Source organism: Amphimedon queenslandica, unplaced genomic scaffold (genome assembly GCF_000090795.2).
Source record: "Amphimedon queenslandica unplaced genomic scaffold, v1.1 AMPQUscaffold_13478, whole genome shotgun sequence".
NCBI classification, from domain to species: domain Eukaryota; kingdom Metazoa; phylum Porifera; class Demospongiae; order Haplosclerida; family Niphatidae; genus Amphimedon; species Amphimedon queenslandica.
Window position 1 is genome coordinate 165,205 of NW_003546286.1, and position 21,476 is coordinate 186,680.

At 39.1% G+C, this 21,476-nt stretch overlaps 8 protein-coding genes and 1 long non-coding RNA gene across 11 annotated transcripts; 3 read left to right on the plus strand and 6 right to left on the minus strand.

Annotated features, from left to right (window-relative positions):
* Window positions 1-663: 663 nt before the first annotated feature.
* On the minus strand, window positions 664-4,706 carry LOC100635348 (protein NRDE2 homolog). Its single transcript, XM_003385038.3, has 4 exons — window positions 4,583-4,706; window positions 1,099-4,514; window positions 945-1,016; window positions 664-897 (listed from the first exon to the last, which is right to left on the minus strand). The coding sequence occupies exons 1-4, from the start codon at window positions 4,635-4,637 to the stop codon at window positions 727-729; spliced, it is 3,714 nt and encodes a 1,237-aa protein (XP_003385086.1). The 5' UTR covers window positions 4,638-4,706; the 3' UTR covers window positions 664-726.
* Window positions 4,707-4,814: 108 nt separating this feature from the next.
* On the plus strand, window positions 4,815-7,825 carry LOC100635477 (E3 ubiquitin-protein ligase FANCL-like). Its single transcript, XM_019994285.1, has 15 exons — window positions 4,815-4,947; window positions 4,993-5,051; window positions 5,099-5,159; window positions 5,752-5,808; window positions 5,870-5,961; window positions 6,029-6,076; window positions 6,133-6,181; window positions 6,227-6,331; window positions 6,397-6,511; window positions 6,667-6,750; window positions 6,945-6,993; window positions 7,052-7,133; window positions 7,213-7,335; window positions 7,447-7,518; window positions 7,603-7,825. The coding sequence occupies exons 1-15, from the start codon at window positions 4,852-4,854 to the stop codon at window positions 7,639-7,641; spliced, it is 1,131 nt and encodes a 376-aa protein (XP_019849844.1). The 5' UTR covers window positions 4,815-4,851; the 3' UTR covers window positions 7,642-7,825.
* On the minus strand, window positions 7,790-9,642 carry LOC100631900 (anthocyanidin reductase ((2S)-flavan-3-ol-forming)-like). Its single transcript, XM_003385013.3, has one exon. It carries the CDS (start codon window positions 9,543-9,545, stop codon window positions 7,902-7,904), a length of 1,644 nt encoding a protein of 547 aa, XP_003385061.1. The 5' UTR covers window positions 9,546-9,642; the 3' UTR covers window positions 7,790-7,901.
* Window positions 9,643-9,724: 82 nt separating this feature from the next.
* Window positions 9,725-12,003, minus strand: LOC100632027 (probable RNA-binding protein EIF1AD). Its single transcript, XM_003385014.3, has 5 exons — window positions 11,656-12,003; window positions 10,392-10,500; window positions 10,235-10,343; window positions 10,044-10,103; window positions 9,725-9,998 (listed from the first exon to the last, which is right to left on the minus strand). Exons 1-5 carry the CDS (start codon window positions 11,740-11,742, stop codon window positions 9,833-9,835), a joined length of 531 nt encoding a protein of 176 aa, XP_003385062.1. The 5' UTR covers window positions 11,743-12,003; the 3' UTR covers window positions 9,725-9,832.
* Window positions 12,004-12,069: 66 nt separating this feature from the next.
* Window positions 12,070-12,637, plus strand: LOC100632152 (barrier-to-autointegration factor-like). The gene is made up of 2 exons (XM_003385015.3): window positions 12,070-12,321; window positions 12,374-12,637. Exons 1-2 carry the CDS (start codon window positions 12,139-12,141, stop codon window positions 12,461-12,463), a joined length of 273 nt encoding a protein of 90 aa, XP_003385063.1. The 5' UTR covers window positions 12,070-12,138; the 3' UTR covers window positions 12,464-12,637.
* Window positions 12,638-12,713: 76 nt separating this feature from the next.
* On the minus strand, window positions 12,714-14,463 carry LOC105312047 (breast cancer metastasis-suppressor 1-like protein). Its single transcript, XM_011404378.2, has 10 exons — window positions 14,275-14,463; window positions 14,100-14,187; window positions 13,987-14,042; window positions 13,589-13,660; window positions 13,487-13,506; window positions 13,374-13,433; window positions 13,214-13,310; window positions 13,080-13,160; window positions 12,941-13,005; window positions 12,714-12,894 (listed from the first exon to the last, which is right to left on the minus strand). The coding sequence occupies exons 1-10, from the start codon at window positions 14,414-14,416 to the stop codon at window positions 12,844-12,846; spliced, it is 732 nt and encodes a 243-aa protein (XP_011402680.1). The 5' UTR covers window positions 14,417-14,463; the 3' UTR covers window positions 12,714-12,843.
* Window positions 14,464-14,615: 152 nt separating this feature from the next.
* On the minus strand, window positions 14,616-15,354 carry LOC100632279 (uncharacterized). The gene is made up of 3 exons (XR_898141.2): window positions 15,272-15,354; window positions 15,125-15,211; window positions 14,616-14,883 (listed from the first exon to the last, which is right to left on the minus strand). It is a non-coding gene; the product is annotated as an uncharacterized LOC100632279 (long non-coding RNA).
* Window positions 15,355-15,406: 52 nt separating this feature from the next.
* Window positions 15,407-20,701, plus strand: LOC100635603 (protein phosphatase 1 regulatory subunit 37-like). 3 transcript variants are annotated; one of them, XM_019994287.1, is made up of 14 exons: window positions 15,407-15,784; window positions 16,104-16,350; window positions 16,404-16,501; window positions 16,750-16,896; window positions 16,946-17,065; window positions 17,223-17,373; window positions 17,658-17,803; window positions 18,005-18,124; window positions 18,420-18,561; window positions 18,802-18,968; window positions 19,294-19,471; window positions 19,725-20,165; window positions 20,214-20,353; window positions 20,413-20,701. In XM_019994287.1, exons 1-13 carry the CDS (start codon window positions 15,650-15,652, stop codon window positions 20,345-20,347), a joined length of 2,226 nt encoding a protein of 741 aa, XP_019849846.1. In that variant the 5' UTR covers window positions 15,407-15,649; the 3' UTR covers window positions 20,348-20,353; window positions 20,413-20,701. The 3 variants fall into 3 exon arrangements, with proteins under 3 accessions (XP_019849846.1, XP_003385088.1, XP_019849845.1); XM_003385040.2 differs by having other exon boundaries at window positions 19,728-20,353; XM_019994286.1 differs by having other exon boundaries at window positions 15,408-15,784; window positions 19,725-20,353.
* On the minus strand, window positions 20,669-21,471 carry LOC109580766 (uncharacterized protein C20orf85 homolog). The gene is made up of 3 exons (XM_019994288.1): window positions 21,374-21,471; window positions 21,257-21,323; window positions 20,669-21,016 (listed from the first exon to the last, which is right to left on the minus strand). The coding sequence occupies exons 1-3, from the start codon at window positions 21,430-21,432 to the stop codon at window positions 20,741-20,743; spliced, it is 402 nt and encodes a 133-aa protein (XP_019849847.1). The 5' UTR covers window positions 21,433-21,471; the 3' UTR covers window positions 20,669-20,740.
* Between the last annotated feature and the right edge of the window lie 5 nt (window positions 21,472-21,476).

The following is a 21,476-nucleotide window of genomic DNA, read 5'->3' on the forward strand; positions in this document are numbered from 1 at the left end:
AACCCAGCACAGCAGTAGACTCTAGCTGGCAATGAGTAGGTCTAGTTTCAGAAGTGGATCCATATTGAGCTCTCTTGGTTTCCTTCTAACAATTCTAGATAATGGAGCTTTGATATTTTTTATTTTACTCTTGTGTAGGTTTAGCACAACAATGCACAGAGAGATTCATGGACTTATCATTTGTCAAGTACAATGCTGAAAGTATTGTACTTACACTACAGAGAATCCAGTTTATGAGGAAATTGCCGATTATGAGATGGTCATAAATCCATCATACATCAGTGTACCTGTTACTAGTGACAGGAGCACTCCTGATACTGATGAAGATGAACCAGAATACATTTAAAATCGATGCATACATACATGGACGTTACAATGAATCACAGTTATGCAAAAATTGTGTTACTAAGTGCAAAAAACTTCCCTTGACTCACCTCATAGTAGTACATGTATTACATCAAAAATGACTAGATTTCTTCACTTCAATAATTTTTACTAATACATATACAAGTTTTTATGTTGTGTAGAAAGTTTGATCAAAATTAGATTTTTAACAAATTTTTAAAGTTGTTATAAAATTGGACCAAAGCAGGCATTTTCATTAAAAATGGCTAGGAGAGAATTCTCATCATATAAATGTAAATTTAAAAATTATTTTTTAAAATAATAATACATGTATAATAATAATAATAATAATAATAATAATAATAATAATAAGTTCTAATATCAATTAGTCTCCATTGCCTCTTTGGCAATCCTTTCCTGTTGCTCAATGTCATCTTGCAGCAGATAGATAACGTCTAATGGAGTCCGAATTCGGAGTAACTTCTCTTCAGCAATCTCCAATATCTTCTCAATATCCTCTGGGAAGTAGTGTATACCGTCAGTGTACAGAACCTAAAATATATATAACTATAAATAATTAAATGAAATATATATGATACCTTGACTCCTGGGCAAGAGTGGATAGCTTGATAAAATATTGCTTTCGCATCAGCCTTGCTGCCATACTCAATCTAAAACAAGGAATTAATCACCAGTGATACATAATAAAAATAAAAAATGAATATAATATATATATAAACTAATCTATCTCACCTCAAATTTCATGTAGCAACGCCAAAAAGCTGGACAGAGTTGACACGTTCGTGACTCGCTCCCTCTTCTAAATAAAGCCCTCACTCTGTGGAGTATCCCCCCAAGAGGCTCGTCTGCACTCTCCCCCTGACCAGCACAAGCCATTAAATACTCTCTCCTCTCCAATTCTGATCGTATCGCAAATAAGAGTGGAGCTAGAGAGACAGACTTCGAGAGGGAGCTCTCAAAGAATCTTCTAAGACGTCCGCTAATAGAAGATCGTCTCTCAACCTCAAGGAGATACTGGAGGAACCAATAATGGGCTGGGAAGAGCTCGAGCGCTTTGTATATGAACTCTCGTAGTACCGAAGGTTTCATAACTTTATAGTGTCCATGAACAATGATGAGCCTTGCCTGTAGCATGTAGAGGTTCTCTAGTAGCGGAGTGAGGGTGGAGTGATTGGGGACTGCAGGGTCTCTGGCTATCCTCTTGATCTCAAACTCGTACTGCTGGCAGAGTTTGAACGTGTCCTCGATCCCCTCGGTGAGATAGATGAAGTACACGTGGCAGGCCAGCTTTGGGAAGTGAACATAAAAAGTGTCCTTCTTGACACTCATCATCTTTGCATTGATCTGTGCGAGGACTTTACGGATGTGTAAAAGGAAGAAATCCTCCGTCCTTATCATGGCAAAGGCTGTGAAATTAGGAACATCTTTCGGAAGATTAACAGGATCAAATTTGTAATCACTCATTGAGGTTATCATATAAGTGGCGAGTTTCCTATTGGGGACACATTTTAGGTAACAGTTCATCGGCTCTCTTAGTCCAAGGAGGTACTCAACAAAGGTCATTGATAGGCTAAACATTTCGTTGAAAGGCATCGATTTCTTCGTGAACGGACTCAAGAGGTCCTTGCTCAGCTGGCTTGGCTTGCCCGATAGCTGTGGCATGAGCTGCTCCAGCGAATAAGTGAAGTCCCAGAGAAAAGAGTAATTGTGACTAGTGAAAGAACCAACCAGTTCTATAGCAAGCGAATGCAATTGATCAACATGCTCGGTGACATCACACAACTCGGACTGAAGCTGTTTAATGTACAACAACTCAAACTGTAGCCAAGTACACATTAGGACCATGCCTGCGTTGGAGTCCTTTGGCACCAAACCGAGACTCTGATTAAAAACTGTCGATATGAAGTGTTTCGTGTGACTTGAGAAAGGAGGACACTTGGTAGAAATTGAGGATTTCTCAGATGGAAGGCTACCACACGAGAGATCGTCCATGAGTTTAGTACCATAAGTGGAGGAGTACTCGCTGCCTAGCGGTGAGGACTGGAAGTAACAAGAAGAGAATTTAGTACCTTGACTTCTGAGGCTGTTGAGAATACAGGAAGGGGCAGTCATCACCTCTGATGCCATGGATACGGGGTAAACAACATCGGGGAAGGTAGCCTGCATTATCGACTGTCCCGAGCAAGGGACTCCGAGAAATCGAACAAACTCTAGCAGTAATAAATAATGCAGTTCAGGGTCGGGCATCATGAACATTATTTGAATGAGGTCATCAAAGAGGGTGATGTGCTCAGGGTCTTCAGAATCGCTGTTCATCTTCGAGTTGACTGGAGCCGAGAGTCGGCCAGGGAGGGAATTCTCTTCATCTCGATAGCTCTCTATCTTGAGCCAGGCTTTATTGAGCGGCTGGCCACTTACAAACTTAATGTCAATGTCCTCCTCTTCTTCCTCTGTCTCCCCCTCCTTGTCTTTAGGGCTCTCCTTCAGTAGCTTATCATATTTATCAGAGGGAAACAGGCCTAATGGTGTAGGCTCCACTTCCTCTCTATGTTCCCATCCAGTCCAACCCACGGCTCCCTCTTCCCCGAACCGTGGCTCGTCTGTCTCCCAGAAACTCTCGAGTCCTTTTCTACGGGCGATACGAGGATAGAACCCGTCGGCAGGGTACTCATCAATAGGGCAGAGTAGACTGAATTCAATCAGTGCTTGGAATGTTGCTATGGCTCTTTCTATGTAACCAGCCTCGCGTAGAAAGTAACACAGGAATACGTATATTGCTAGTATCTTTCTTTCGGCGTCTACTTCAGGATAATGCGATAGGAGTCTTCTCTCTGCTATGCCCGTGAGTGTGGAGATACTCTTAGTGAATATAGCTATGACTGAGTTGGTCTGAAAGTAGGAGAAACGTGAGAGACAGAATTCTATGTATTTGATCCAGAGGAGGGACTGATTGGAATTATAGAAGACAATGTCTTTCCATTTCTCAACCAGTTTCTCTGTATCCCATATTTCCTCTACTAGCTCCATGTGTCCTATAATAAGGTCAGTAGAATAAGGAAAGATGCCTAGGGCTTTCTCGTATATAGATATCTTTCTCTCTGTGATGGCCGCCTTTAACTTTTTCTTTCTTTCCTCGCCGACTCCTTTATCCTCTCCGTCCCCACTAGGGGACACTCCCCAGTGAAGTAATTGGTCTTGAAAGGCGATAAATTCAAGCCACAAGGAGACATCGTTTGTTCCTGCTAGCCTACGATTATAGTCAGCAATCCTTTGACTGATGTATTCATCAGGGGGAAGGACGTCGAGTTTAGGATTATTGTCATTTAATTGTTTGTCTAATTTAAGGAAATCAGGTAGTTTGAAATCCTCATGATCTTTCAGTATGTGTACTCTCCTCTTGTGTATGGCTTTCTCTTTTTTTTCTACTTCCACTTCCTCTTTCTTATCATCTCCAGCTCCTCCGTCTTTATTCTCAGCCTCTTTATCTTTAGGAGTCTCTCCTTCTTTATCTTTTACCTCTTCCTCCTCCACCTCCTCCTCCTCTTCACTGAGACAGGCTGCATGAACAGGGCGTGGTATGAAGGTTAGTTGTGTGTCAGTTGTATCAAGGGCCTCCTCGTAATATCGCTTCTTGGCTTCCTCTTGGTTTGAGCCTTTCGCAACTCGATTCCGTTTATCCGTGAATTTTATCGACTGACTCCACCCGAGCCCCAAACAGAGGTTGCCATAATAGCGTTTATAGGAGGCCTGGTCTCCACTATAAAGGGTGTCATACGAGAGGTTTGATGGATCGGGTTTTTTATGAAGACGATAAGCATCTTTAGGATCTAAACCTGTCTCGCTGAGCCATATTGTATCGGGTTTTACTGGCTCTGAGGGTTTTTGGGGTTTTTTAGAGTGTTTCTTGTGTCTGTGGTGATGCGAGTCGCTCTTCCTACGTCCTTTTCTCTTTTCAGATGACGAGTCTTTCCTTTCGTGTCTCGATTTCTTGTGTCTCGGAGGCGAGTGAGATGATGATGACCTGTCGCTCTTGTTGTCGTTACTAGTCACGTGATGATCACGTGAGGGTTTTGTCTCCTTGTAGCTGGCATTGATCAGCCAGTCACTATCAGAAGGAGGAGGATATGAAGGAGGAGGGAGGCCTGAGGCTGTGGGAGGGAAAAGAGGAGGAGCAAATAAAAAAACAGCAGGTGCAACCTTAAAACTATTGGTTTACCTTCTTTATCTCCTTGGCTCTCCTGCCGCTGGAGAGATTGAGCTGCTGGAAACATAAAGCAAGCAAGCAAGCCTCTCTGCCTCTGCTATGGCCCTGCACTTTAATTGGAATAAGAACCGCCCCTAGAATTTAAACTGTTGTTTTATTTCAAATTTCAAAACCCATTCTTTTGAGTTTCAAATCTGAAAATTTAGAATTTAAAATTTAAAAAGGCGGAGCTACAATTAAATAGAAGGCGGGGTTTTAAACTGTCTAGTTATTAAAATAAAATGGCGGAAAGTTTGAAAGAGGTTCAACATGTATGCCCTCTTCTCTTACCAGCTGATACAAAGCGCCTCAGCTACTCTGGATTCATCAGAGTTAAAGTAATCAATATTGTTATATTTTTAGGGATTTTTATTTATTTTTAGGATAAGAGCTTTTACCTTAAAATTAGTCTTCCTGATGATGGTGACGTACATTATGCCAAGTATATATACAAGGACTCATCTTGATCACATCTTCATATTAAAATAGGATTGATTGTGATTGGCAGTTGCGTAATTATTTGAGTAAGCATCAAGCAGTCTTGAAGAAGGTACTTACTCTGGGTTTCCCACAAAGCATGCTAAGTGAGCTAAACAGCATGTTTTGTGAGCTGACAAGCACTACAATATTACAGTACATTATACATGGGTTTTGAGTAACTTTAAAAATTCATAAAAAATCCAATTTTGATCGGAATCAGCTCAAACTTTCTACACAACATAAGTACATGTATATGCATCAGAAAACATTATAAAAATGGAGAATTCTCTCCTTGTCATTTTTGGTGAAATTTGGCCAACGACCCTGTACTATAGTACAGGGACTTTGGCCCAATTTTAGAGTAACTTTAAAAGTTCATAAAAAGTCCAATTTTGATCAGAATCAGCTCAAACTTTCTACACAACATAAGTACATGTATATGCATCAGAAAACATTATAAAAATGGAGAATTCTCTCCTAGTCATTTTTGGCAAAAATTTGTCTAAGGCCCTGTACTATAGTACAGGGACTTTAATCCAATTTTTGAGTAACTTTAAAATTTTTTAAAAAGATACAAATTTGATTGGAACCAGCTCAAAGTTGATACACAGCACAAGGACATGTATAACTTCATCAGTACCCTACTCTTTTCTATTTTACAGAAGCTTTTGTTAGCAAGAGATTTGCCATCTTTCCTGATTGACTTTAAAATGTTACTGGTAAGTCAAAGCTCCTAGCTATGTCTCCACTCTCTCCTATTGCTCCTCCTCTTTCATTAAGAATCAAATAATGTCATTGCAAGCTCAGCCTCTTCCTCCTCCTAATTATTATTCTCGTTTGATATCAGAAATTGAGGAAATCGGCTGGAATAGGTATGAGTATAAACTTCTCTCTCTCATTCTCCAGAAAAATTAATTTTTGCCTTGATCTCTTATGTAGACTCTCTCATATAGATACAAAGTTTCAAGACATTCAAATCACATTAAAGTAAGAGTGTATAATTATAAATTAATAATGATTTTTAATTTTGCACATAAAATTAGTGATACAGGTGGCAGGGTTCATGTCCTTTCCATTCACTTACCATATAAGGTAATGCCATACATGATTATATTATTATTGTTATTATAATTCCAGTATCCTATTGAGCCACCTGTCTGTAATGCTGTACTTCCACTTGCCTTTCAACCAAACTGGTCTAGCTCAACTACACTGGCAGACATTGTCAGACAGTTTGAAAAGGTTCAGGCAGGCTATAAATCACTTTAATACATTTCATTTATCTTCCTCTCTCCCTCTTTCTTTAGGTTATCTTGGAGTATCAAAGGTTTTGGGATGTGTTGGATGAGTTAGACAAAAAGACGTGGGTCCTTGATCCCAGCTCTCCCTCTCTCTCTTCAACTTATCGTCGTATAGTTATCAGTAAAATAATGCATTTAATTATTCATACCTCTCCCCTTTATCTCTTTACTTTATCTTTTCCTCTCCTCTCTCTTTGTCCCTCCTTCTCTCCCTCTCTTTTTGTCCCTCCTTCTCTCCCTCTCTTTTTGTCCCTCCTTCTCTCACTCTCTCCTTAGGATCTCATCTCTCATTGCAAGTGACAATTGATCCTTTACATCCCCAATTAATGCCTGAGTGTACTCCACTAGGGCCCACTGAAGGTGCTTGTAATGTTAACATAGTGACTGTAATTCAATTAGTGGTTCATAAGGGCTGTGGTTTGTAGTGTAGAGTACATTATAGTTGTACATCGGGAATGTAGAGTTGCCAGATGTATAATTATTAATCTTTCACATAGCAAAAACAATCCAATGTCTTTTGATCTCTCTCTCTCTCTCTCTCTCTCTCTCTACAGAAGTGAAAGTTATAAAGGACAGATTGTATTCAAGAGGCCAGCAATGCTGGTATAACAAATATGAATATTTTAAATTAAAGTCTCATATAGTTCCCCATTTAATTTAGGAATACAAGGTGTTCAGTATTAGAAAATTTACAAAATATACTCTCTGTTAACTTCCCTTCACCCATTTCAACAAAAGAAGAAGTAATACACAAACACACACAAACACACACACTTATAAAGAGCCAGTTACACCTCTATATAATGTCTTATCCTTTATCAGGATTACATAATGGAGTGTGGTATATGTTACACCCATAGACACTATGAGAATGGCAGGGCTCCAGACTTCACCTGTGATAACAAGCAATGCTCTCAGCCTTATCATGTCTCTTGTCTTTATGAGGTGTGAGTGTGTGCTGCTCTGGGGGGAGACACAGAGAGAGATAAGATATATATAACATGAGAAGATAAGTGTGGTGATACTGTATGTAATTGGATATTTTTGTTCTTTTAGTGGTTGACCAGTTTAACTTCGACCAGAAAGAGCTTTGGATTTCTTTTTGGTGAATGTCTCTATTGCAATGAGGTATGAACATAATGTAACAGTAAAGACTAGCCAGTATGGTATAAAAGTACCAGTATTTTCATATCATTCTTTATGTACTTGTAGGCTATTTCAGTCAAATTGATGGTGCCATCTGTAGAATAACATTTTGTATACGTCTCAATGAGGATTCTGTTCATTGTGTGTGTGTTTGACAGTTGTCTTCAGGCTGTGTGTGTTAACATATGAGGTTGCTTTTTCAAGTATGAGTGCATCTCCATGTGTTGTCTTTTGGGATTAACTTTAAAGTGTCTAGTGTTCTCTACTGATTTAACATTATTCAATTAAATAGGGTCATAGCATTACACAGTAATCAAAATTCACTAAAAACCAAATTTATCATTAAAATTATAATATTATTGGGTTTATGATGATTCCTCTCCTTCAGCTGGTTCTTCAGTTTCCTCGGCCTTTGGCTCTTCAGCTTTAGGTTCTTCAGCTTTTGGTTCTTCGGCTTTTGGCTCTTCGGCTTTTGGTTCTTCAGCTTTAGGCTCTTCGGCTTTTGGTTCTTCAGCTTTAGGCTCTTCGGCTTTTGGTTCTTCAGCTTTTGGTTCTTCAGCTTTAGGTTCTTCAGCTTTAGGTTCTTCGGCTTTAGGCTCTTCAGCTTTAGGTTCTTCGGCTTTAGGCTCTTCAGCTTTTGGTTCTTCGGCTTTAGGCTCTTCGGCTTTAGGTTCTTCCGCTTTAGGTTCTTCCGCTTTAGGCTCTTCAGCTTTAGGTTCTTCCACTTTAGGCTCTTCCGCTTTCGGTTCTTCGGATTTCGGTTCTTCAGCTTTCGGTTCTTCAGCTTTTGTTTCTTCAGCTTTTGGTTCTTCAGCTTCTGGTTCTTGAGGAGGAGGTCGGTTGTCAGGGTGTCCCAAGTATTGTGGAGTCTTCCTGATCAAACCATGATCAATAAGACCATAGCAAGTATCAAGGACACATGTTTTGTATGGTATAGGAGTAATGCCTAATTCACCGACCATTCGACTGATGTTGTATTTGATTTCTATCCCTTGATAACTCTTAGCCAACTTTGCTCCTTCATCTAACAGAGCAGCAACCCACAGCAGAACTTTATTCATTGGCTTGGCCGGAACCTTGTATCCCTGAGGTTCAAACTCATCGGCTATCGCTTGAGCCATATCAAGATAAGGTGGTGGCTCTTCATTTGCAAGAAGGTACCTCTTTCCTGCTGCCTCTGGTTTCTCCATAGCAGCGATAAGGCCAGCTGCAACATCTCTCACGTCAATGTAAGGAACATATAGGTTTGGTATACCAGGGACCTTGTTTCCAATGACGTTTGTGATTAAAGACAAAGAACTACCACTACCACTTGAAGCATTAAGTGGAGGACCAAATACTACTGCTGGGTTAACGACAGAGAACTCAAACTTTTTCCCATCCTCTAGTTTTTCTACGAATTCCCAAGAAGCTCTCTCTGCTAGGAGCTTGCTCTTTTCGTATGGAGGAATCTTTGTCTCATCTGACCAATTCTCTTCTGAATATGTGCCAGAGGGTCCAACTAACCCATTAGAGACAGCTGCAATGGAGCTGACGAGAACAACCCGCTTGAGCTGGCGATCTGGGCTCCCTGCTTCCTCGGCGCATGCCTTGAGAACATTAAGAGCTCCTTCCCTAGCTGGAAGGATCACCTCGTCTTCATTTTTGGGTTTCTTCAATGGGAAAGGTGAGGCAACATGAAGCACATACGTGCAGCCTTTCACAGCAGCTTTCCATTCCTCCTCGCTCGTGAGGTTGGCGCTAACAAGCTCCATTGTATCCCCTCCAGGCAGCTCTCTGATTGGTTTTGTTTTAGCTTCATTTGTAGCATCTCTAACAGTCCCACGGATCCTATACTTTCCATTGGCAGCTAGCTGCTTAATGACGTGTGCAGCTATGAAGCCGGAGGCTCCAGTTACCAACACAAGGGGCCTGTTGTCTTCTGGCTTAGCTGCTACTGGCTCAGCTTGTTGTGGCGCCTCTTCAACGGGAGCAGCAGTTTCAAGAGTAGGTTGATTCTCTTCGGACATGGCGAGCTTTTAGCCTTTTACTTCCAACAATAACTCAGGACGGTTCAGTAACAATGAAGACGGGACAGAGCTGCTCTAATAGATATATACTCCTACGCACTCGTGTTATAAACGTGCTTGGCTCATTAAATGCATTGCTTGTACTATACACTGTTGCTCTAATGTATAGGTCTATGTACTTCGAGCTTAATTATCGCTATCTTATCCACGAATTATAATTATTTACTCTTGGTATTATACACACATAACACATTGCCAAGTCTCAATTACAGGCAATCCACGATCCGTTATCCCCCGTTCTCATCTGACGAGCTACTGCTGGTATTTCTGTGTGTGGCAGCGTGAACTCTGTTTGTATTTACAAATATATCGTCATCCTCCTCTGTCACCTCCTCTTCATCATTGCTATCACTGGCTGCTGGCGACGTATTGGTTTCAAGATCACTTCTCTCTCTAGATAAAACTCATCCATAAAAATAACCAAGTTGTATTCGTTACCTTGGGTTATCTAGGCCTGTACAGACAGGACTAGTGCCTTTGTCTGTAAAATGAGACGGCCTACAGCAAATAATGGGAATTTGTCTAACAACAACTATAATGCAAAGTGTTAATGAGAAAGACAATGGTTAGAGTACATTTATATACGATTTATTAATCTTTGCAGATTTGAGGGAAAAGTGTAGGCCTACCATAGTCCATTCTTTTTTAAGTTCTTGATTTGTAGCGGGTATAAAATGTGAGCTATCTCAGCTTGAACTTTATTTCCTTCGGCTATTGGATCGACGATAACAAAGTCCCCTTTTAGGAGAAAGCTAATCATGTGTGACACAGCTAGAATAGGCTCACCTCTCTTTATCCATACGTTTCGCCTAAATTTTGTTGGCATGCTGACAAGAAACTTCTGACCGTCAGGGGATTCAGCTTCGTGGAGATTGTTTCCTCTACCTCCCTGAATCTGCATAAGATAAGAAAGTAAAGGTTGGGGTCAAAATAATATTTATATTAAATACGAAGCATATAAAAGTTTGCAAAAACATCAAAATGTTAGTAAAAATTAATTTGAAAATGTTCCCATTTCATATACAAAATTTCGGTCAAAAAAATTGGCCCACAATTTTGGCACCATTCTACTTCAAGGTGGAAATTATCAATGTAGGTGAAATTTGTCAACCAGGGTCTTTGCATGGCCAAATTTCACCAAATATGACTAGGAGAGAATTCTCCATTTTATAATATTTTCTGATACATATACATGTTTTTATGTTGTGTAGCAAGTTTGAGCTGATTCCAATTAAAATTGGATTTTTTTACGAATTTTCAAAGTTACTCAAAAATTGGGCCAAAGTCCCTGTACTATAGTACAGGGTACTTGGCCAAATTTTGCCAAAAATGACTAGGAGAGAAATCTTCATTTTCATAATATTTTCTTATACATATACATGTTCTTATGCTGTGTAGCAAGTTTGAGCTGATTCCAATTAAAATTGAATTTTTTAAAGAATTTTCAAAGTTACTCAAAAATCGGGCCAAAGTCCCTGTACTATAGTACAGGGTACTTGGCCAAATTTTGCCAAAAATGACTAGGAGAGAAATCTTCATTTTAATAATATTTTCTGATACATATACATGTTCTTATGTTGTGTAGCAAGTTTGAGCTGATTCCAATCAAAATTGGATTTTTTTACAAATTTTCAAATTTACTCAAAAATCGGGCAAAAGTCCCTGTACTATATAGTACAAGGTACTTGGCCGAGTTTCGCCAAAAATGACTAGGAAAGAATTCTCCATTTTTAAAATTTTTCTGATACATATACAGGCTCTTATGATGTGTAGCAAGTTTGAGCTGATTCTGACCAAAATTCTTTTTTTTTTAAATTTTAAAACTTGTCCCAAAGCCATGTACATGTACTATTGTAGTGCTTGTAAGCTCATGAAGCTCATGCTGTTTAGCTCACTTAGTATATATGCTTTGTTGGAAACTCTAATATCGATACATCACCCATCACTATTATCAATTTATAACACAAAAATATGGCACCCTGGATTTTTCAAAATCGGTTAAACCCAAATTTATTCCCCCCAGGCATTAAAATTAAACTTTACTCCTCACTTTAACGATAAATTGGTCCCCCTCTGGTTCAACCAGTTCCTCTAGCACCTCTTTTGTGACGTGCTTCCTCTTTGTAGCTTTAGACATAACCACTCACCCGGTAGCTTCACTAACAGGCTGTATTTATAGTAAAGGATATTGCACCACAGTGATGACACAGTAATGAATTATATTGTATCCCTCAGCCTCAGGCATACAACCCATGACACGATATTCTGTAAGGACTGTCTAGACTTTTACAGGGGCAAACACAGTGTCCCTGTAGCTGGTTTGAACCGTTTGAGTGAGTCCAGAATCCAGATGGGTACCACTATAAATGCATGCACTCCATGCAAATTGCAGATTTACAAGCTCCACCTTAGCACCACCTTGCCATGCCTGGGTCACGTTGCACGTTGTCAAATTGCAAATTTAAACAAAACCACGCCCTTTGCTGACTCAGTTTTCATCTTATCTTTCTTGAATTTATCTCTGCAACCAGAAATGTCAAGCACAAGCCAGAAGCACAGAAACTTTGTTGGAGAGCCCATGGGTCAAAAGCCAGTGACTGAATTGGCAGGTATAGGAGAGGCTTTAGGTGGGAGACTAGCTGCTAAGGGTTTTGATAAGGCATATGTAGTCCTGGGCCAATTCTTACTGCTTAAAATGAATGAGGAGCTGTTCAAGGTTCGAACTTCAATACTGTGTATCTATATTTATGTTTGATTTTGTATTTTAGGAATGGCTGAATGCTGAATGTGGAGCTAACTCCAAACAACAGAGCGACTGTTACAATTGTCTGAGGGATTGGTGTGATGCCTTCCTTTAAAAGAACCTCATTAGTTTATTATTAACTATATACCCTACCATGATTACCCTGATTTTGTTGCATTTGACACGCATTCCTTAGATTATATTTAGTCCATGCTTAGATGTATTGATTTAGCCATTTTATATGCCAATACTATAATACATAATTAGTCTTATAAACAACTCTTAATTAGAATTATTATTATCAGCTCGCAATGCCAGATTGCACCATAGATAATAGAGACTACGTGATTGCACATTCACAGAAGCACAATTAACTGAGCATGATTGGCTTAGTTTTTAATTAATGATGAGATGTGTCTAGTGTGAATGAGAAAAGGTTATAAATTATTAATTCGTTAATTGATGTGACAAAGTAAGTTGGAGGCTGGCACATTTTCAGCTTTTTTGATGTCTCTGGTTCTTAGCTACTTCAGCAATTGCCCTGCCCTAAGAATAAGTGATAAGCCTCTGCTTTTGGAGGAGCACAACTCACTCGTCTTATGTCATTGATGTCTTCCATTATCTCCATGTCACGTAAAAGGTACACTACATATGGACGTGGGAACATAAAGTTAAGGCATTGCATAACATGAAATGAATAAAAGGAGAATAGGATTGCATTGATTGGATATCGGTGACAACAACGGGCTTTTTACGTTTCTCTAATAAAAGGAACTCTGATGGTTTCGATTTTCTCTTCCGATGATTACTTTCTATAAACAAAGAATTAAAAAGCAACTGTTACTTTCCCAAGGCTAAGCCTCACCAGCTGTCATATCTGCTAAAACCTCTTCCTCCTTAAGACGCTGTATATTCTCTTCTATCTCACTGATAATCTTCATCTTGCATAGTTTTGCTCCTTCCTATGATTGGGAACAAGTAATTGTACATAGAGATTGGTCGCGAGTAGATCAGATTTGCAATACTTCATAGTCGAGTGTAGCGGAAGCTATTTCTTGCTCATATTTACACTGGCTACCATACTTCTATAAAAAAAACAATGTAGTCAAGATAGCTATAATGCATAATATTTTAATACCTTTTGAGCTAAAACTAATTCTTTAGATGCATCAAAAAAGAATTTAAAAAAAAGAATTAAAAAAAAAAGAATAGGATTACTATTATAATTACACAAGCTTACCTGACACGTGTAAGCGTTTGTCTCTATTCTCTGTCAATTCTCTTAATGGATTAACATACTCAGGGGCAGAATCTAAAAACAAGGTACCATACAGTAAACTATTGATGGCATGGGGATACATCATGTGACTAGCGTCATCAGAAAAACATTGGAAAAAGAAACCATACTTTCAATGGACATTACCCACAAATACCGTATTATAGTGGGGGAAATTTTGGAGGGAATTAAATTTGGAAAATTTGGTGTTTTGATAGCCATTTGCCAAAACAAAATTTGCCATTTTGAGCCATTATACGCATGCTCAATGGCACGTGGCCCCAAATTCGCCAATCACCAAAAGTTAGCTATTTGCCAAATTTTAGTCCCTCCAAAATTTCCCGCTATACAATAATTATTACCTTTAGAGAGTTGGTCTAACTTTTGCTCTACGTCTTCCATTCTCTCCTTATATAAACTGAGTGGTGCATATTAGCAGATAATGAATAAGTACAAATACACAGCAATGACTCACAGTTCCTTTAGCTCTGCAAACTGGTTCTCAAGATGAAGCATGTCATCAAGACACCGACTCTTCCTACGCTCTGACTCTCCTTCATCATCTACAGCAATAGGAGAGGATCTCAATTATACTCAATCACAAAATAGAGACACGTATTTTTTTACATGACAGGTGTGGTAGGGCTTACAAGAAAATGAGTCTTCATCTGAAGCCGAGGATTCGTCTTCCTCAACCTTCCCCTCTTTGTCTTCCTTTGTTGGAGTCTCTTGCTGTCCTACTACTCCACCAGAAGGCGTCGTTTGAGGGCCACCATTTCTTGTGCTGGGCATTTTATTTGATTTTTGTTTGGAGGTGTGTACAAAGAGAGAGAGAGAAGACCCTGCAATTAGTCATCAGGCCAGGCGTGGCTCCACTAATTAAAAATTAATATTAATAATTAATGAGTCTTCCAGCAATTCTCACCTTGTCACCTTCTTTTAGCTTCATGCAGTCTGTGGCATAAAGCATCTCAGAATATTATCCTTGATATTATCATACATGCAAATATTGATTAATCAATAAAATAAATAACAGAACTATAACGCCCTTTAAAGTATGTAACACAGTACAGTGCATGAGTGAAAAATGTATTATAGTTTCATGTTGTTCCTTTCTTTGATATTGTCCCATTGGCCATCTTGTACAGACCCCCAAAAGAAATTGCCAAGCCGACCATTGACAAAAACACCATCCCCTTATAAAATAAAACATCTCTCTTTCTTCCTTTTAGATGTAGAGGGAATGAAGCCCTGTTTGCCTGCAAGAGCAAAAAAGAAGAAAACAATATTATTATTATTATTACAAAGAACACAGTCAGCCCATTATGACTAATGGGCCATTGTTTATAACTTTGGAAAGGACAATACCATATCTATACTCATTACCCACGAATAAAATACATGATACATTGCTATAATACCCAGTACCCAAAGCTAGTACTATTATACATAATAAATTGTCTCATTGTACATTCAAGTGCCCACTACCCACAGCTATACCCTATCAAAGAACCCTTGATGCAACTTAATGTTGCTGTTGCTCCAAGTACTTGTTGCTCCATTTGGATGTACTGTAGTGGGGGCAGCCTATAGTCAAGAAATACAATAGGAAGCATGATTCGTGTGTTTAAAAAAGTCTGGAAATACCTTGCTAGTTTCGGCCATTTTTTAAAAGGCGGAGCTACCCCTGGTAAATCGTGGTATCCTGAAAAAATACGGAGTCTTTTTAGTTTTCATTGTCCTCCTATTTTTTAGTCACGTGATCATCATTCATTATAATCGAGGTCTAGCATTGGGGAGGAAACTTATTGCTTGGAGCTGAGGATAAAAAGGAATTAAACAGAGAAACAATCCTTTGAGCAGTCCTCAAGCATCCGCCCTCCTTCTCCAGCCATCACCTCCTAACACAAGCAGTAGGACTCCCTCTAGTGTGTCACGTGACTACTCCACCCCTACCATAATACCACCACCACTGAACTGAGTGAACTCTAGAGAGACTGAGAGAGAGGAGTAGAAACTGGATTAATGGAAGGAGAGAAGGATGGTCATGCTGGTGGGGGTGGTGGTGGTGCTAATGATGACATCCAGTTTATATCTCCATCAAACTCTCCTACAGCTACCAATCCTCCACAGTCAGTATCATCACCTTTAGAATCTCAGGTAAGAAGAGCTTATGAAATCAATAATGTTAATAATAATAATGATAATAATACATAATGATAACGATAGAATAGTATTGATATATATTGTATGCATGCTATCTTTGTTCATCATTCATTTGATAGATACTGTTTTCCTCTTTAGTCCATTGTGAATGACATGTATTATAACATGTACACGTGTATGTCATGTACATGTATCTTGTTAAGATATGAGTGGTATTGTTTGTCTTTCTTATCTTTCTTAACCCCTCCTCCTTATTCTTTCACCTCTCCCTCTCTCTCTCTTCTTTCTCCCTCCCCTCTCTCTCCCTCCCTAGTTACCATTGTTCACTAAGGCAATGTCAGGTGTGAGTACAAGCGATTCCTCTGCTGTTGGCATTAACAGTAGAGACTGGGTTGAGCCCCCAGACTTGGACACTCCCAGTCAATTCAACTCTGAGAAAGAAAGCATAGAGGAGCAACTCGATGAAAGCAACAGCAACAAGACCAGAGAGAAGAAACACGTTAAGTTCAGAGACGAAAATATAACGTCACATTTTGACGACACCAACCTTTGGGTGCACGGTGAGTGTGGGCGTGGCTCCGCTGTCATGGTAACTAACTCTCTACTATTGTAGACCCAAATGAAAGTGCACAGGACATGATCAACGCCTATCAGAGAGAGTGTATGGCAATGAAGATCAAGCCCACACAGATATTATTAGACCAATTGAAAGTAAGTGAGAGAGAGAGAGTGAGTGAAAATAATATAGATAGTATGGTTTGTTGTGATACTATTGATATTCTTAATACATAAGTGTTGCAACACTGTTGCTGTACTTGTGTGTAGTTGGTATGTCAGGTGATACTTGGTATTATGTTAGTATCTTGTTCACTGGTAATAGCTGCAATGTGTCAATGCCTAATGTCCTAATGGTTCCCTCTCTTCTAACTTCTCTTCTCCTTTTCTAATGCTTTCCTTAGGGCGTGTATAATCTCAACACTCCCATAGACACCATTGATCTAACTGGTGTCAAACTGGAGAACAGGATGTGCGAGGTGTTAGAGGCAGTCCTGAGTCGAGTTCACGCCTCCACGCTGAAGTTAGAGAGGACTAACCTTGAAGACGAAGTAATCAGTCAAGTATCATGTTTTCATTCCCCTTCCTTCCTTAATACAGGGCATGATAGCTATATGTGAGATGGTTGAATTCTATGGCTGTGCTTGCAAGCTTCTCTTGGCTCATAATAACAGATTGAGACCAAGGGCTTGGCTCACCATTGGTAGAACACTAAAGAAAGTAGGCACACATGTACATGTATACTTAAAATAATAATTATTCCCATGCATTGAATTTAATGAACTTAGCTTAATTTTTATTGATTCATTTTTTACATTAATTGCTTCTTTTTTCTTTATCTCCTATTCTTCTACTTGTCCTTGTTCCTCCTTCTCAGTCTCCATTTATTGACACTATTGATGTGGGTTATTGTGCTCTGGACGACCAGACGCTTACTTTACTGTTAAGAGCAGTGAGGGCCAACTGTGGTCTTAGAGTACTCAAAATGGAGGGCAATAATCTAACAGGGAAGGGAACCTTTATACTTAGTAAGGAAGACGCCCAACATATTTGACATGTATAGATATTTGACATGTATAGATACTGTGTTAGAATTTTGATCAATTTTTCTGCCATAGATGGTTTTTAATTTACTAATTTTTCAAATTGAATTTTATTTATTTTTCATCCCATTTTAAAATTATTTTCTGGCCAATGTGTAACTGTAATTAGTATTTTAGTGAAGTGTGTAGGAAATTATAAATTCAATAGTATCAGTTGCATTCCTCTTGCTGTACATATAGTACACGTTTCCTCCTTTACTCCATTGTAGTGGCTGCCATGAAGTTTAACGAGAACCTTCAAGAAATATATTTATCGCGTAATCATCTCGGACCGGAGGACGGCCAACACTTAGGGAACATACTCAGATCCAATCACACTCTGAGAGTCCTAGACGTCAGCGACAATAATTTACAGGTCCGTCTACTATTCTAATTAAAGCACGTGCAATCTGCTCCTTACCTTTCCAAATATTTATGTGCTATGAGATTAATTTTTAATTCCTTGTTTGTTTTTGTGTTATTGAAAGCCTGAGTACACGAACTTGTGTTTTATGCTTGAATTATTGGTGTACAATTGCAATAGACTTACATATATAATTTCTCTTTCTCTTGACAGGATTCAGGCATACGTTACATCAGTGCTGGCATTGCTGAGCAGCAGGAAGGACTGTATACCTTGAACATCAGCACCAACAACTTAACTGCTGATGGTATACACCACATATCAGCAATGCTTGTAAGCCTATGGATCAAGCACCATGCATGTATTCTATGCATTGCATATGCACGTAGTCACGTACATGTAGATTTGATACTATTGTTTTAGCAGATGATTTTAGAGGGACAAAATTTTGGCAGAGTGCCATATATATTTGTAATGACTGGCGAGCTTTGATTTGGCAAATTTACCGCCACGTGCCATTGTGCTTAATTTTGGCTATGAAAATGGAATGCAAGCTCTTTCAAAAATGTGTTTATATATATATATATATATATATATGTATATCTCTTTCCTTAATCTCTCTCTCTAGCCTTGTACAAGGACTCTTAGAGATCTCAATATCTCTAACAACAGATTCGGAGACAATGGGCTATTTATGTTAAAGTTAGGCATACTGGCTAATCGATCGGTTGAAAAGCTCGTACTCTCCGGAACAAAAGTCACCTGCGAAGGTAAGATAGAGAGAGGGGAATCTGTGGATAGTGAAAGTGAAGCACAACGTGTGAAAACAAGTACCAATCATAACGCAAGAGGAATGCGAAAACTGATTACCATTGAATGGTGAAATATAAAAAGGATTTCTTTAATTATTTTATGTTCAATACTACACATTAATAATTTATAGTGCATGTATGTACATGCATCATGTGTGTGTGTGTATTAGTTTTATTCATTTTGTGTTTTCATTTCAGGTGCCATTGCTTTGGCAGAAGTGTTGGCAGAGAGCAGATATTTAGTCCACGTTGATCTGAGGGAGAATGAGATAAGAATAGCTGGCCTGATGGCTCTATGTTTGGCATTAAGAATGAACCATAAGCTATTGCATCTTGAGACACCCAAAACATTTAAAGTGGAACAAGTGAGTCTTAGAGGAATGCTACCTACACGCATGTAGTGGGCTATTGTCCTTTTTGAAATCCACTGCTTATACTATACATGTCTGATTGTAATTGACATTTTGTGTATGTAGTGAAGCTTATAGCTTTGGGATTATATAAAAAACAGTCACTGGGATATTGTGTTGTACATAATAGCTAAGCTCACATGACCAAGTGTATTGAGCACAATACTTTTTCATTTTCAGTGGTTGAATATTGTATAGTAAGAGATGGACAATTTAAGTGAATGCTTAATCTATTGCCTACCTCGTAATGCATTAGTGATGTATTATTTTATGTGTGCAGAGAGACAGACAGCTCATAAAGGACCTATTAGGGGAAATGGAGAAGTACAGAGCAAGGAATCACAAAGAGAAGGAGGAGAGAGAAAGAGAGGAAGCAAAAAGGATCCACGAGGCATCTCACAACAACCGCTCTGCTGAAGGTGGACCTGATGCAGTCCTTCCCTCCTCTGGCTCATCAGGTAGTCATTTACTTAGCAAGTTTGAGTTGATTCCGATCAAAATTGGATTTTTTATGAATTTTTAAAATTACTCGAAATCGGGCCAAAGTACCTGTACCATAGTACAGAGATTTGGGCCAAATTCTGCCAAAAATGGCGATGAGAGAATATGCATGTTCTTGTGCTTCAAAGTTTTGCAAAAGCTTATTCTTTCCCTCTAAAAAAACACAAATTACCATAATTATACCATATCTTTTATATCCTCCTATCTCAGCAGGGGAAGACCATTTATCGAGGAAACAGGCAGCAGAGGAGGAGGAAGAGGAGAAAGAGGTTGACCCATCACTCGTGGGATCACTAGATAACGTGTACACTGACGAGACTGAGGCAGAATTAAACAAAGAGGACGATCCTTTCAAGAAGGTTGCTGTGAGTGGGATGACAACACCGGCCGAGATGGAGAAGACAGTGAATGCACTAGTCATTTATAGCAGTGAGACTGATGACAGAGGAGAATGTCTAAGCCCTCTACCTGATGACCAGGATACATCCCTTGAAGGTCGAAGAGGTAGTGATGGGGGAGAGACACAAGAGGGAGTGGATCTATTAGGTCCCTCATCTCCTGCTGCAAGAGAAGAAGAGGAGTCTACATCCTCGGGGAGTGGGGGTCACCCAGCGGAACTCTTACCTGATCTGATTAGTTCACCAGTGGCAGGTGCACTCCCTGATGTTCAGGTCAATCACTCTCCATCTCTTCCTCCAGATATAACTCCATCGGGTACTCTACCTCCTGATCTAGCTGCAGAGTCCCGTCCATTAGACTTGCTTAATCCAGAGGGTGGTATGCCATCTTCTGACTCACCACTTGATCTTACTGATGGACTATTAGATGCATAATAGAAGGTACTTGGATTTCGTATTGAACAATTGATTACTTTCTCTTTTTCTCTCTCTCATGTTAGGGAAAGTATGCCTTTCATTGCATTGGCATTCGAATATATCTTTTGTATAATCTTCTCCTTTCTTTTTATATCAATAGATGATACCTTCTTTTGTTTGTTGTTTCCATACAAAAATTTTGTCAATTTTTAGACATAATAATATCTGTGTGTGTGTGCTGTGTGTTTGGTGGATTGTGTGGTTGTGCTACTAGTATAATATTATTATTATAGAGAATATAAAAAATTATTATTATTATTATTAATTCTACCTCTTTTGTTATGTATCATAAATTTTCTATATTTCTCAAAATGCAGTAATAAATTGCATGTACTAATTCAGCTAGCTGTTTCATATTCTAAACAGAATTGATACTGGTACTTCACACTTGGCTATCCCTCGTGCATGTCTTCCGTATCTCTCTAAAGAGGTGTTTCTCCATCCAATCAGTCCTGATGTTGTTTTTGGATGAGGCTTGGCAATGGGAGGAAGCTTGACATTTTTCTTATCAGCACCCCTTTCTAGTCCTTGAATGAATTTCATATCAACCTCATTTGATGGCTGGACTGTGATGTATTGGTTGTGTTCTCCTCTTCTCCCTTTATTTCTTATCTTTATCTTTTCAGGCTGTGTGCATGCATAAAACTATAGTAATTGTGAGGTTTCAATATAGTGCCACAATCAATGGTGCCAAGCATGGCATGCATGCATGGAAAGTGCTATGTTGCATCAAGGTTTCCAAAATCACACCTACATGAAATTTATATTTGGTTTTTGGTATTTAATGCAACTGTTCTAGTAGTCAATATTTTTTATTACTGACAGCTTGCAACTGCCTACTGAGCTCAGATGCTGTAGCATACATACCAGCATGAATCCCCAAATTTCTGGCCATTTTTTCGTGGTCTCTCTTTCCCTGTCTACATGAGCTTTCCTGTGAATAAATAAAATGCTCTAAGCCATGGAATGAACAGGTGTTCTTACCATATTTCATCATCATGGACGAAATTGCAATTACGAGGAGATCGCCTCCTGCCAAACATGGCGAACCGCGTCAGCGTAGACTACACTTATGCGCATGCCCAGA

Bases quoted from the DNA above. Each gene is read 5' to 3' on its own strand.
- LOC100635348 (XM_003385038.3), bottom strand. From the start codon at position 4,637: ATGTTTCCAGCAGCTCAATCTCTCCAGCGGCAGGAGAGCCAAGGAGAT. The intron at 1,017-1,098 runs GTGAGATAGATT...TCCTTGTTTTAG, and splicing joins GTTGCTACATGAAATTTGAG to ATTGAGTATGGCAGCAAGGC. The intron at 898-944 runs GTATCATATATA...TATATATTTTAG, and splicing joins ACTCTTGCCCAGGAGTCAAG to GTTCTGTACACTGACGGTAT.
- LOC100635477 (XM_019994285.1), top strand. From the start codon at position 4,852: ATGGCGGAAAGTTTGAAAGAGGTTCAACATGTATGCCCTCTTCTCTTA. The intron at 5,160-5,751 runs GTACTTACTCTG...TCTATTTTACAG, and splicing joins ATCAAGCAGTCTTGAAGAAG to AAGCTTTTGTTAGCAAGAGA. The intron at 6,512-6,666 runs GTAAAATAATGC...CTCTCTCCTTAG, and splicing joins TTATCGTCGTATAGTTATCA to GATCTCATCTCTCATTGCAA.
- LOC100631900 (XM_003385013.3), bottom strand. From the start codon at position 9,545: ATGTCCGAAGAGAATCAACCTACTCTTGAAACTGCTGCTCCCGTTGAA.
- LOC100632027 (XM_003385014.3), bottom strand. From the start codon at position 11,742: ATGTCTAAAGCTACAAAGAGGAAGCACGTCACAAAAGAGGTGCTAGAG. The intron at 10,501-11,655 runs GTGAGGAGTAAA...TATCTTATGCAG, and splicing joins GGGACCAATTTATCGTTAAA to ATTCAGGGAGGTAGAGGAAA. The intron at 9,999-10,043 runs GTAACGAATACA...AGTTTTATCTAG, and splicing joins ACAGGCCTAGATAACCCAAG to AGAGAGAAGTGATCTTGAAA.
- LOC100632152 (XM_003385015.3), top strand. From the start codon at position 12,139: ATGTCAAGCACAAGCCAGAAGCACAGAAACTTTGTTGGAGAGCCCATG. The intron at 12,322-12,373 runs GTTCGAACTTCA...TTTGTATTTTAG, and splicing joins TGAATGAGGAGCTGTTCAAG to GAATGGCTGAATGCTGAATG.
- LOC105312047 (XM_011404378.2), bottom strand. From the start codon at position 14,416: ATGCCCAGCACAAGAAATGGTGGCCCTCAAACGACGCCTTCTGGTGGA. The intron at 13,311-13,373 runs GTATTGCAAATC...TCCCAATCATAG, and splicing joins CCGCTACACTCGACTATGAA to GAAGGAGCAAAACTATGCAA. The intron at 12,895-12,940 runs GTGAGTTGTGCT...ACTTATTCTTAG, and splicing joins ACATCAATGACATAAGACGA to GGCAGGGCAATTGCTGAAGT.
- LOC100635603 (XM_019994286.1), top strand. From the start codon at position 15,650: ATGGAAGGAGAGAAGGATGGTCATGCTGGTGGGGGTGGTGGTGGTGCT. The intron at 17,374-17,657 runs GTAAGGAAGACG...ACTCCATTGTAG, and splicing joins GAAGGGAACCTTTATACTTA to TGGCTGCCATGAAGTTTAAC. The intron at 19,472-19,724 runs GTAGTCATTTAC...CTCCTATCTCAG, and splicing joins TCCCTCCTCTGGCTCATCAG to CAGGGGAAGACCATTTATCG.
- LOC109580766 (XM_019994288.1), bottom strand. From the start codon at position 21,432: ATGTTTGGCAGGAGGCGATCTCCTCGTAATTGCAATTTCGTCCATGAT. The intron at 21,324-21,373 runs GTAAGAACACCT...ATTTATTCACAG, and splicing joins GTCCATGATGATGAAATATG to GAAAGCTCATGTAGACAGGG. The intron at 21,017-21,256 runs GTATGTATGCTA...GCATGCACACAG, and splicing joins AAATTTGGGGATTCATGCTG to CCTGAAAAGATAAAGATAAG.